Raw genomic sequence first — 14,356 nt, forward strand, 5'->3', positions numbered from 1 at the left:
GACATTACTACTCTGAGTTACATTTGTAGAAAGCACCAAATTCCGTCTTCTATGCTTGTCTGGTCCAACCAGGCAACTCAAAAAATTATTTGCAAAAGCTTTCATGTTCTCAGTACATTGCTGTACCTATATTTTTAAGAGCACAGAAAATTGTCCAGGTATTAGCACGTGTATTACAAATGTGCAAAAAAAAAAAAAAAAAAAAACCCTACACATAGTTACAGGTCGTAGTGTTTTTCTAAGGAATTTGTAATGAATGTGATTTAACTTACCAGTGTCTGATGCTAGACTTATTTCTGGTGTGTGCTTATGAACTTTACTTATAATTCATAGCAGTTGTTTATTTCACTGCTAAATTGCAATTCAAATGTTCTTCGCTTAACTCAAATATTCTCTGTATCTTACAAAACCTTTAAAAATTAGACTGAAACTTTCTTTTCAAAAGACCCTTCAAATGTGGTCAGATCATTTTAGAAACAGATTTAGTAATCTCTGAGAATATGAATCCAGGAGAGAGGAAATTTTGAAGTCTGTGAAGACTCCCCAAATATCATTTCAGTCCACCGCTTTCAGCTTTTCCTGCCGCTGTCAGAGGATTCACAGGACCACCCCCTGAGCTGAAGCACTGCCTCCTTCGGGTTCCAGTTCCTTTAGTTTCCACAGCCTGATAACTGGGCTAATGAGCTTTGTAAGTGGTTTAGAGCTAGGGAGAAATATGAGAAAAACAGAAGGCCCTTTCTGACTTTTGGCCTGTATTATTTGAAACTAAATAGCATCAGAATAATGAGAAATTGACCATCTTCCCCATGCAGGGCTGCTGTCTGTTGATAAAAAGGTTTGTTTTTCCTTACTGCTTTACACTGTTTTAATTATAACAACCTATGTAAATGGTGAATTTGGGGTAGGGAGAAAATGAGAATGGAATGAGAAATAATGTGTTCTCTTTTAAAGTTAAGCGTTCAGAGGATTTAAAAAGTGAAAACATGTTAAATGCAAATGCCATCGCTACTCCTAGGTAACAAGCACAAGAGGCTTCTCTTTTGTCTTTATTGGGGGTAGTCTGTAACAGTTTGTGTTTTCCTTTTCAGCTACTAAGTCAGGATTGTTACCCCCACCACCTGCACTCCCTCCGAGACCTTATCCATCACAGGTAGGAGACACATTTGATTTCTGTAAATGGAGTAGTAGTAGGGAAATTGTCTTGCTACTGTGTTATGCAACGGTTGATTGCCACAGAATTGGCCCATCAGATTCCCAAGATCGTATGTGCACGAAGAGAGCAGAGTGCTTTAGTTTCTTTTCATCCACTAGATCCCAGCCTCATGTGTAAGAGGGAGTTTCCTTGATACGCCACCAAACATGTATTGGTTCGCTCTTGACTGTTGAGGGGTTGCATGTGGTTTTCATATGGGGAGAGCAATAGAAGAAAGGACACCTCTGTAACTGGGGGTGAGAATATGGTTTTTCTGTTAGTGTGTGCATTCTGGGTGATTATATTTTCATCATTCCATTAGGATCAGTGTTCATTCAAAGTAAACAAAAACTAAATGGTCATCAACAGGGGACAATTGCTGTGGTTTGGGTTCAGTGTGCTTTCATTACTGTCATTTTCTCTCAGAAAAGTATGCCGAAGCAGCAAGAGGAAGACAGTGTCATCCAAATCTGTTTCACCTGTGAATTAATTCTGCCCTATTTACATGTGCTACCACGGCTTGCTTCGTCAGCATTTTTCATGGAGTTGAAAATAAGCAGGCAGCCAAGTCCATGGTGTGGTTTCTGGTACTACAGATCCTCCTTTTTGTCACTTGTTGCTGAAGAGACTTCCCATCTTTAAAGACCCTTTCTGACATTTGGCTGACAATATTAGGAGATTGCTCCGTGGGGGCAGTCTGGTGTTTACTTCTCGGCTCTGGGTGGTTCACAGCACTTACACCTTTCTAGAGGGTGCATCGCAGGACTCATCGAGTCACTGCAATCCCTCTTTTTCAGATTTGCTTGTCTTTCAGAAAATTGGCTAGTTCTTAGCATCCACTCAACTCTGAGATGCAAATACCACTAAGGGTTGGCTTCTTGCTTTTACTGTTGAAGGGTAGGAAACAGCCCAGTTCCCCTGACCCATGTGTAAAAGAGTGAGAACTCTTCCAACACCCACCATTGGTTTTAAGAGATGTTGCTTGAGCATTTAACAAGTATTTATTGAGTACTTGCTGTATATCTAATGCCAAACTCTAGTTCCACCTTAACCCTTTATTTGGGTATAATTTCTGCTTGTTCAAATTATTGACTGTGTTTATTAAACATCCATGGTAGACCAGGCATTGTGCTAAGTGCTTTCAAGGCATTATTCAGTCTTCACAGAAACTTTAGGGAGTAGCAGATGCTAATATTATCCTTTTTTTTAAATAGATGAGGAAATGGTAGCATACGGGGGATTAGGCAAGTCTTGCAAAGTGGTATAGCTAGTAGGTGCTGGAACCAGCTCTCAGACTGACATCTGTCTCCTAAAGGCCCCTCCTCTTTGCACCACTGGGTCCAGAGTCTACATATGCAACAAGACAGAAGATCCACTGCACTTGCAATTGAGGCTTTTACCTCTGACTAAGGAAGATCTAGATGAGATGAGGCTTTTGCTTTGCTCCAACCACAAACCTGGACTTCCTCACAACAAAATTAGCAGACATTCTGGAGGTGCTTATCTGCCAGCTGCTTATGTCAATCCTGGGGCTTGGGAGCCACCTAGATGAATGTGGGAAGGACCTGTGTGAAAGCGCTTCTGTAACCAACCTCCTTATCTTTCTCCCACTGCACAAATGACAATAGTTCCTTCCTGGTCATGAAATGTGCTGCTGCTATCAGCAGTCCACATCAGAGCTGCTGGAGGTGGGCTTCCTGCCTGCTTTGGGGCTTAGTGACCTAGGACCTGACAGGGGGACTGGAAATTCTCAAGTCACTGTTAATGAATGAGTCTGCTTCTTTGTCTACCAGATTTCCCATCACAGTGTAAACAGTGAGCCTGGCACTCAGCCCAGGCCTCTAGCTCAGCTGCCTAGCTATGGAGATTTCATACTGCAGGAACAGGTGTGTAAGAAGTGGAGGCAGAAAATATCTTCCCAGTTTTCTACTTTTGTCTTCTGTAGGTGGGATCCACATCTATTTAATATATGGAGTCTGAGTAGTAAGTTCATGGTTGTATTTAGTCTTTGTGCCATGTCAAATTCCTGATACTAACTCTAGGAGCATCTCACTGACCTGCTGTATGGGACACACTATATATTCTAGTCTTTGCTAAACTACTTGTGATGAAACAGTATCTGGTAGAAATTAATAGGGCTTTGCAGGCTGCTGCCCCTGCACCTCTTCTGGGAGATTGATGGTGTGTATGAGCCTACTCAAGGCTTTGAAGTCCTATAGTAAAGAAGGCTGGTCAATTTTGTTACAGCTGACAATACCCTTGCTCATGCGACCATTCGTTTCTTCATTTATGAAATACCTATTAATATCCCCAGGGTTCAGTGGTTAAGAAGCACTGTTATATACCAGCCTTAAGGTATTGCTGTGAGCACTTCCACACCTTTCTCATCGGTCACTCTATCTGTGTGTGTTACGTGATTAAAGTTCAATTTCATATGTTGTTCTAATAGTTTTCCCTAGAAGAGATGAAAACTGATGGTGTACTACACATGAGCTTGGGATTATTGGCTTCTCCATGTTTTCTCTTTGTCCTGTTTCCTTCCTTCTTGCACACTGTCACGTGACGTTTACCACCTCATAGGAAGTTTCTTTCCAGAGAACTTCAACACCATGGATTATTTTTTTTTTTTGCACTGTCACACACCTGTTGAATGTTCTTTGCTCCACATAGATCATTGACCTGATTTTGGAAATCTGGGGGTACTTTAAAAAGTTCGTGGACACAGGACTAAAAGGTAAGTTTTTTTGGTGCGAAGCATTTTCAAAATCCATGCATACATGGAAATGTATATTATGGAAAATTATGCATGGGTTTCAAATTGGTTTTGTGCTAAAATAAGCTTATCTTTTAATTCCAGGTTTCCATGAACTTTTTAAAGTACTCACATGTATTTAGACCTACAGAGATTTTTTTGAAGGGGCTTCGACTGTACTACCATTTCCAGGAGACCTAGGGGGGAAACCAGGAAGCCTGTTGTAATTAAAATCATGGTATTTGCTGGTAGCTCTGAAAGAGATCAAAACGCTTAAATTTAGGGGCCAGTGTTGTGGCACAATGGGTTGAGCTGCCGCACTCATGTGGCAGACCTGGATAAAGCTTCTGGCTCCTGACTTCACCCTGGCCCAGCCCCAGTTGTTGCCACCATTTGGGGGAGTGAATAAGTGGATGGAACATCTCTCTCTCTCTCTCTCTCTCTCTCTCTAACTGCATTTCAAATAAATAAGTACATCTTTAAAAAAATAAAGCTTTTAGATTATTTTTGGATTAAAAATTTTGTGTTATTTAAGTCAATAGGTGGCAAGACTAGCCTGTAATAAATAAGAAAATGTTTTGTTCCCTACAAAGGAACTCTATTTTTAAAACTATTTGGCTAATCCATAGTTATATGTTTCCAGTTTATGAGTATAAAAGAAAAATGAGTACACTTGCAGATATGTGTACAAACATAAGTATATATACTCAAGCATTTGTGTATGTGTTTGTAGTTTCTGCATCTACCAAAGGTATATCTAAGTCTATCAAGTGAGAGAAATGAAGTATAGTTTTTCAGCAGAAAGTGCAGTTTAACTGGCTTCTACTTACACCAAGCTTCACTGTGATGTGAACATCTGGATCAAGTTATACAAACAGGGCCCCAGAGTTAGGAAAAGGAACAAATTCAAAGAAACAGATCATTCTATTGTTCATACTATAGGTAAGATAAAGGACTAATTTAATATATAAAGAATAAAGTGAATTGTGTTTCATGTTTTCCTGTAGAAAGAGTAGAGTCCAGGACATCGTCTTCTGGCTCAGCTCAGAGTGGTGACATTAAAAAAAAAAAAAGACTAATTCATAGCATAAATAATCAAAAAGCAATGAGAGTAAACTGTTTCATCTGGATCAATGTTAAACTGAGAGTTAAGCTTATTATCTCACTGTCTATGTGGATATGCACTGAATAACATGCCACTTAACTTAATCTGCAGCTCAGTTCTCTGCTAAGGGACTATTTGCTACATCAGCAGTGAAATCTCTTTAATAGCATGTATCTTATGCCACATTTCTTTTAGCAGTTGTGATATCTTTAAATATCTTTAAATGAAAAAATGATTTTGGGAGATATAAAGTTTTGTCTTTCATTTTATGTGAATATCACATTTGATGAGTTGGGGCTACCTGTTGACTAATATACTCAGAATTTTACTGTTTATACCACGAATTTTCACCTTGTAACAGCAAGTGCTCCTCTCTGGCAATGCAATATGTACCAAAATGGTACTGTATGGTGAAAGTGCTGTCAAAGAAGCCTTTGATTAATACCTTTAAGCTTAGAGAGACTACAAAGGCTCATGGAAGGAATGAGGTGACCAATGAAATAAGTTTTAAAGAAACAAGTGGATCTTTCTTTTTCAGTGACTTAGGGACACAGAGCTTTAATGTACAGAAAAAGCAAATGCAAGAGTTCCTGCTATGTTTGAGGAACTGTCTGAGACTTGGAAAGGCAGATTTTAGGGAAGAGAGATCGAATGTGCTGGAGGTGGCAATGAGGAGCAGTCCTGCTCTTCTAGTCCCAGTGAGGCCAGAGCTGTGGGAAAGCAATAGCCTCCCCTCACCCCATCCCCATTCCCCATCCTGCAACAAGAGAAGCTCTCTCTGGGGAGCAGCCCTTGAAGGGAGAACAGAGTTTCAGTCAGCCAGGTATTCTTCACTGTGGGCCACACAGTGGGATCATCTGTGGGAGGTTTGAACCTGCCAAGGCCTGGGACCCACTCCCAGAAATTTTGACATGGGGTGATGAGGCTGGGCTGCTGGGAGTTTTAAGAATCTCCCAAGGTGATTCCGCAGTACAGTCAGAGTTGAGAAACACCAAGTCAGGGCAAGAGGAATGTTCAGAGAAGAGGGTGAGGATATATGGGCTTTTGTTTCTGCTATGCCATGCGTTCTTACAGGGCCCAATGGAAAGGGTTCTTGAGTTGGGGAGGAGTGATTGACACAAGGTTAGCTTAGGGAATAGATACAGACCGTGTAGGGATAGAACCTAGATCTAGAGGGATGGTCTGGGAGTCTTGGGCATCTTACGATGAATGATATGAACAAGAGGAGGGGGCATGCTGGGAAAGTCCTACTGGAAGGAATAGTCACTGTCTGCCTCAGGTCCTGTTTTTACTGTTGTGAGAGACTGGCTGTGATCATGGACAGTCTCTAAAGGAACCTGCTCAGCTAATTGGCATCTGATTTCATCATCTGACCCGAATTGGGTCTCGCCAGGCATACTGAACCCAGGGGAGTATGCTGTGCATGCTATTCTTTTTCAAAGCCACATTTCTTAGATACAACTTTTTATTAAATATTGCCTTTGCTTGATTTAGAAGGAAAGACTGAAGCTTACTTATACGCTAACAACAATTGGTAGGCCCTGAACTTATGAAATATTATGCTTTAAAAAAACTTGGCCTTTTAATTAATATCCTACCATTTTAAGTATTCTTTCCACAAGTTAATATATAGTTGATTATGCAAAATCATAATTTCTTCTGGGAGTTTTACAGTGAACTCTGAACTCTCTGTTTTTGGAAATTTCCTGGTGATTAGTCTCTTAAAGGGTTATCTAATCCATTTTTAAAATGTAAATTTGATTTAAGTGTAACATGCATGCTGAATCCATTTTTAACACACTATGAAAGCTATTCTTTTAGAGGGGAAAATGAGGTACTATCTGATTGGCAACCTTCAGATATCTAGAAAACAGCAAGAAACCACATGGGAATGTCAGTGCTTCTAAAATTTCAAGACTTTTTTTTTTATCAAATTAAAACTTAGTGGGTACACATCAAATGTCATGAGATCTTTTTGTAATATATTCAGTTTGCTTCATGTCACACACAGGTGTTACTCAATCACTTCAGTGTACAGTGTTGATAAAGTGTATTTATGACGTTTTTTAAAGGTATATGTAACATCCTAAATTTTATTTATCAAAATATACATTTAGTATGTATCAGGGAGTACTATTCTATTCATGCATATATTGGAAACTCAATTAATCTCAAGTGAATTTACAAACATGTATCAATCACCTGAGTTACCACCTTCATTTTCCTCCAAAGCATGACTCTGTTTTGTCATACAGTGTATGCCATAGATTAGCTGCAAATCATAGAATGTGAATGAATGTTTTGGTGATTAAGGGAACAGGATGTAAGCCAAGCATTTATCTTCATCTATGATGATGAGAGAACACACCAAAGGCTGTAGGACACTATGCTGGAGGTAGTGACTTGAAAGTATCTGTATGTGGTTGTCTTCTTGGACTCACTGCTCTGTTGCTCTAAGGCTTTGTGGGAAGGTTTTTAGTAAATTAATCCCATAGAACTGCTGCCTCTTCTATAAAATGAGAACATTTAACTAGATGGGGCCTTCTAGTGCTAAGGTCTCTCATTCTATGTTGTATTCCTCTTTTCAAGAAAAATTGTATTGTAAATATGAAGTGTCATAAAACACAATTGAGGGTTAAGATGGCTTGACTAATTTTCCTGTTTCTCCCTGCTTAACTACAACTAAAACTCTGGACATCATATAATGGAAAGAGGACTACTGGGTACACTTAAGGATTTGATAGCAGACTGCTGAGTAATTGGTAGAAGTTTAAATAGCTATTTTGGTGGTAAAATTAGGTAGTTTTTCTTTTAAAAATTTCCTCTTACAATTAAGAATTGGGGAAATGGAAAAATCAATTAGAATAAAAAAAGTCATTCAAAACTTTTTCAGAATAAAATGGCCTTTGGAAACTACTTGTGGCCAGCGCCGCGGCTCAATAGGCTTATCCTCTGCTGGCAAGGCTTATCCTTGCGGCGCCTGCACACTGGGTTCTAGTCCCGGTTGGGGCGCCGGATTCTGTCCCGGTTGCCTCTCTTCCAGGCCAGCTCTCTGCTGTGGCCCGGGAGTGCAGTGGAGGATGGCCCAAGTACTTGGGCCCTGCACCCCATGGGAGACCAGGAGAAGCACCTGGCTCCTGGCTTCGGATCAGCGTGGTGCGCCGGCTGCAGCGTGCTGGCCGCGGTGGCCATTGGAGGGTGAACCAACGGCAAAGGAAGACCTTTCTCTCTGTCTCTCTCTCTCACTGTCCACTCTGCCTGTCAAAAAAAAAAAAAAAAAAAAAAACTACTTGTAGGACCATGCTCTCAGAAATTGTGATAAGACATTTAAAATTGCATGATCACATAATTGTAGTAATCCCAGCAATTTTGTGAGGTTCAGATAAAAAGTTTGCTGTATAAATATATCATGTATGTCACCTGGCAGTTTTAAAAACCTATCTTCTCTAGAAAGTGAACTGTTATTGCCCACTTTTTAAAAAAAGATTTATTTATTTGAAAAGAAGAATTAGGGAGAAACAAGGAGAGGGAGAGAGAGAAGAGGGAGGAGAGAGAGAGAGAGAAAGAGAGAGAGATATTGAGAGATCTTTGATCCACTGAGATCCAGGAACTTCCTCTGGGTCTTATGTGGGTGCTGGGACCCAAGCACTTGCACATTCCTCCGCTGCTTTCCCAGGCACATTACCAGGGAGCTGGATTGGAAGTGGAGCAGCTGGGACTGGAATCATTGCCCATATGGGATGCCAGCACTGCTTCACAACGCCGGCCCCTGCTGTCACTCTCAAATGACAGTTTTGCTGTGCACAGAATCCTAGACTGAGGGTTCTTTGCCCTCAGTGTTGTGAATGTATCACTTCCACCTCTACTGTTTTTTTTTTTAATTTACTTGAGAGATAGACAGTGAGAGAGACAGAGAGAAAGGTCTTCCTTCTGTTGGTTCACCCCACAAATGGCCACTACGGCTGGAGCTATGCCGATCTGAAGCCAGGAGCCAGGTGCTTCCTCCTGGTCTTCCATGTGGGTGCAGGGCCCAAGCACTTGGGCCATCCTCCACTGCCTTCTCGGGCCACAGCAGAGAGCTTAGCTGGAAGAGGAGCCACTGGGACTAGAACCCGGTGCCCATATGGGATGCCGGCGCTGCAGGTGGAGGATTAACCAAGTGAGCCACAGCGCCGGCCCCCCACCTCTACTGTTAATCTGTTTTTGGTTCCTTTGGATTGATTCGGTCTTCTTTATGGTGACGTTCAAAATTTTGTTTCTGATGCTCTGTTTTGATGTCACTGTGGTATGTCTAGGTATAGATTTAAGTTTATTTATCCAGGTGATACTTGATGTGCATTGTCCATCTGAAAAATCATGTCTTTAATTTTATTTTTATTTTTGTATTTGACAGGTAGAGTTATAGACAGTGAGAGAGAGAGAGAAAGGTCTTCCTTCCGTTGGTTCCGATTGGCCAGCGCTGTGCCAATCCGAAACCAGGAGCCAGGTGCTTCCTCCCAGTCTTCCATGCAGGTGCAGGGCCCAAGCACTTGGGCCATCCTCCACTGCCCTCCTGGGCCACAGCAGAGAGCTGGACTGGAAGAGGAGCAACCAGGACTAGTACCCGGCACCCCAACTGGGACTAGAACCTGGGGTGCTGGCGCCGCAGGCGGAGGATTAGCCAAATGAGCCACTGAGCCGGCCAATGTTTTTTATTTTAAACCACTATTAGTCATAGCTCTGAGTTCTGCCTCTCTAACTATTTATTCTATTTTCTTCTCAAACTTCAATTAGCTGTATTCCCTATGTTGTCAATATAGCTTTCATTTCTGGTAAGGGCTATTTGATATTCTTACGTTGTGATCTTTCTGGAATGGTCCTGGGTGAAATACTTATCTTCTAAATTAATAATTCCCTAACTTTGGCTAGCCTAGAATTTTTCCAGTTTTTAGGAAACCTCTATCAGTATTCTTTGATTCTAGGTTTTATAATTTATTCTCTCTCATATGAATCTGTTCTTATTTCACTTTTCCCTATTTTTGTTTCATACTCCTCTGTTCTTTTTTTTAAGATGCATTCCATATTTTAACTGAGAATTCTAAACATGCCAATTTTCAACTTGTTCAATTTCTACTTTGGTCAGGAGGGAATTTATTTTATGTTTTTTGACTGTTCCTCTTAGTGGTAGGTTTTTTTCTTCCCTGCCTTTTGGAATTTTGTTTTGAAGGCTTATTTTGAGTTGGGGTCTAAATCTATTGTCAGTTCCCTGAGCTCCTCCTTTTCTGGAGTACAGTGACTGTCTCTACCAACTACGCAGCCCCACACCCATGGTCTTCAGTCTCGAGCAAAGTCTTCTATTTGAGGTATAGCATTGCCATGTGATGTGCATATGGAGGGTCTTGCAAATGGCACCAGGTGGTGGCTAACCCAGGACCAGGCTGCAATGTTGTATATGCTTTCTGTTTCTTTGCTAAGTAGACAGCCCTGAGCTCCTTCACAGGTTTCATCCAGATGTTGTTTCTTATGTGAAAAAATTTTCATTTTATTCGAAAGTTTGGGGGAGAGAGAGAGAGAGAAGTAGATACAGAGGCCAACACACATACACTCACTCACTCACTCACTCACTGATTCACTCTGCAAGTGCCTGCAGCAGCCAAGGCTGGGCCAGGCCAAAGTCACTAGCCAGGAACTCCATCTGGGTTTCCCTTGTGGGTGGGACCCAAGTACTTGAGACATCGTCTGCTGCTTCCTGGAGCGTGCGTTACCAGGAAGCTGGGTGAGAAGCGGAGCTGGGACTTGACCCAAGCACTTCTGTGCCAAATGTCTGCCCCTGGCCTTGCAGCTTTGTAGGTATCCTGGTACCACCTTAGCTTATGGCTTCAGGGAATGACCCTGGTGCCAGGCCTCTGCCTCAAGTGTGGCATTTTAATCCCTGTTATTCTGCTGTGTATGAGCTCCAGCTGCCTCTGCCTGCTTGAATGCTCAGCCTGGTCTATTAAATTGTGACTTAGCCCCACAGGGACTTTTATCTTGCTTGTAATGGTGTCTAAATTTTTTTCATTTTAACACTTTCATGCTCGTGCTCCCATAGCTGTCATTGCCTGTCATTTTACAGAAGAGGAAGTTGAGGTTCAGAGAGCAGAAGTGAGCTACTGGGAGTCTGCTCTTGTCGAAGAGGAAGGCTATAAAATGTTCTGGAAAAGTGCTAGAAATTTAATAAGAGGCAGGCATTGTGGCACAGCAGTTTAAGCTACCATCTCCGTCCCATATTGGAGTGCTGGTCAAGTGCTGGTATTCTGCTTCCAATCCAGCTCCCTACTAATGCACCTGGGAAGGCAGCAGATAATGGTCCAAGTACTTGCCACCCTGCCACCCATGTGGGAGACCTGGATAAAGCTCTGGGCTCCTTGCTTCGGCCTGGCCTAACTCTGGTGATTTTGGGCATTTGAGGAGTGAAGCAGCAGATGAAAGAACTCCCTTTTTCTGTCTCTCCCTCCCTCCATAGCATTCTTCTTTCCAAATAAAGAAATTGATCTTTTTTGAAAAAGAAATTTAATGCGAGAAAAGTAATTTATTATGTCACAAAATTAACTATAGATCTCCTAAGCAAGCATAGATGAGAATTTTGTCTGTGCCCACCAATAATTTTTTTTAAGATTTATTTATTTATTTGAAAGTCAGAGTTACACAGAGAGAAGAGAGGCAGACAGAGAGAGAGGTCTTCCATCCGATGCTTCACTCTCCAGATGCCCGCAACAGCTGGAGCTGTGCCGATCCAAAGCCAGAAGCCAGGAGCTTCTTCCAGGTCTCCCGCGTGGGTGCAGGGGCCCAAGGACTTGGGCCATCTTCTACTGCTTTCCCAGGCCATAGCAGAGAGCTGGATCGGAAGTGAAGCAGCCAAGTCTCAAACCAGCGCCCGTATGGGATGCCAGCGCTTCAGACCAGGGCGTTAACCCGCTGAGCCACAGTGCCGGCCCCCAATAATTTTCTAAATTTGAAATATTTTCTAGTTTAATCTAAAATGCTTTTTTATTACTATGAAGAGAGCAGATTCCATCAATACGAATCTAAGAACATAGTGATATTCTTTCCCTCATCCTTTCTTTTTTCGTTTAATTTTTATGATAACTTTACAATTATAGCCTTAAAATTGCACTAACCATAATGTTCAATGAGTAAAAAGTAGAAAGACCACTGTTCCATAGGAATATAGACAAGGGCTATAAACAATAATGAAATCATAAGATGTCAATTTCACTCTTAGGCATTCAAGTTTTTTGGTACTTTATATAACGACAAATAAAATGTTTACTTTAAAAATGCCTTCCCCTGTGCAGACTTTATTCATCTTGACCAAATTAGCCTCCACATTTTGGTCTGTGGGCCATATGTGGTATAACAAAAGGCCAAGTGTGATCCTTCTTGTACCGTCTGATAGGGAACAAAAAGAACTTTTGTTTAGTAAATAATTGTTTTTTAACACATTTTAAAATCTATTTTAAAAGTACACAAACTATAGAGGCCTTAAGATTATTTATTTTACTAATTTTCCATCACTTACATACCAGATGCCCTTCTGTGTGCTTTATAAATAGTAACTCATTTAATCCTCATAACAATCATGTGTGATTGGTTCTGTGACCATCCTCCTTTTACAGATAAGCAACAAGGCACAGAGAACTTCAGAACCTGTTCGAGGTCACCCACAGCAAGTTTGAGGAAATCTGTAATTCTTTCCCTAGCTGTCTAGTCCCAGAGTACCAGCTCCTACCACTATGCTGTGCTATAAAACCTTGTCTCAGGATTATTCTCTTAATTGAACTGACATATTATTTTTATTAGGAATACATATTATTTCATGAAACCTGTTAGTAAATCAGCTTTATCCCACGTCTAGTGACTTGTTTTCTTTCTTAGGTTCCTCTATCATATTGTGCTCATGATATGGTTGTGTTGCATACAGAATCCTTAGCTGGCATCATTCTCCTAGAAGATGCCCTAATTCCATCCAATCAGTTCATCAGGTGTTAATGCAATATGCCTAGGTTGAGCCCCAACTCTATTGAGAGCTGTGGGAGCACGAATGCTGTGTTATGATCCTTAGCCTATAGTTCTTTCGCCTTTCCACACCCTCTGAAGGCAGCCACACCCAACACCTTCCATTATGTATTCCCTCATGGTAATGATAGGAGAGGATTTCAAAAGGTTCATGGACAAAGGGGAATTAAATAAGTTCATTTTGGTGCAAAAGGTTTTGAAATCCGCATACGCTTTTTTCATAATGTGCATTTCCATAACATGTTTTGGTTTAAAAAATTTTTTGAAATCCATGCATGTTTTTTCATAATTTACACTTTCAGTAATATATATTTCCATGAACTTTTTGAAACCCCCTCAGATATACGTGTTTTCTTTTTTTTAATAATTATTTTATTTATTTGAAATAGTTACAGAGACAGAGACAGAGAGAGATCTTCCATTCTGCTGGTTCACTCCCCAGATGGCCGCAACATCCAGGGCTGAGCCAATCCAAAGCCAGGAGCCTCTTCTGGGTCTCCTATGTGGGTGCAGGGGCCCAAGGACTTAGGCCAACTTTCAATGCTTTCCCAGGCCACAGCAGAGAGCTGCATCAGAAGAGGAGCAGCCAGGACTCAAACTAGTGCCCACATGGGATGCAGGCTGGGGCTTTAACCTGCTGCGCCACAGTGCTGGCTCCCTCTGTGTTATTTTCCATGTATCCCAGTTCCTCATGCTACATTGGCTAGGGTTGTGGGCACCAGCTGGTCACCATGTTTCCTATAACTAACAAAATAACCCCCTGAGGGAGGTTAGTTTTGGGTTTTTTTCTTTATTTATTTGAAAGGCATGGGAGAGAGAGAGAGAGAGAGAGATAGATATCAACATCTTCCATCTGCTGGTTCACTCTCCAAATGGATACGACATCCAGGGCTGGACCAGGCTAAAGCCAGGAGCCTGGATAGGTCTCCTATATGAGCATCAGGGATCCGAGTACTTGAGCCATCATCTTCTGTCTTTCCAGGCATATTAGCAGGAAGCTGGATTGGATGTGGAGTATCTAGGACTCAAATGCTAGATGTAGGATGTGGCCGTCCTAAGGGGTAGCTTAACCTGCTGCACTACAACGCCACCCCAGTTATGATTGTTTTCTAGGTTCATGAGCAATGGAATCCTCATTTTTCTTCTCTGCCCTTCTCTGCCCTCCTGCCCCACCACAGCTACCACCCAGTGACAGAAAATAGGAAGTACTCCTTAGGGTCAGGGGATGAGCAAGTGTGGAAGTGGGTAAGGATGAGCTGGTACCCAAACG

General features: G+C 41.6%; 1 protein-coding gene across 10 annotated transcripts in view; it reads left to right on the forward strand.

Annotated features, from left to right (window-relative positions):
- Window positions 1–14,356, forward strand: part of REPS2 (RALBP1 associated Eps domain containing 2) — a 259,100-nt gene that overhangs the window by 202,787 nt on the left and 41,957 nt on the right. For all 10 annotated transcript variants that reach the window (XM_002719927.5, XM_051827618.2, XM_051827619.2 and 7 more), the window contains one exon: window positions 1,089–1,150. In XM_002719927.5, the coding sequence (XP_002719973.1) occupies window positions 1,089–1,150 (62 nt within the window). The remainder of the gene's footprint in view (window positions 1–1,088; window positions 1,151–14,356) is intronic.

This window comes from Oryctolagus cuniculus, chromosome X (assembly GCF_964237555.1).
Source record: "Oryctolagus cuniculus chromosome X, mOryCun1.1, whole genome shotgun sequence".
In the NCBI taxonomy this organism is placed as follows: Eukaryota; Metazoa; Chordata; class Mammalia; order Lagomorpha; family Leporidae; genus Oryctolagus; species Oryctolagus cuniculus.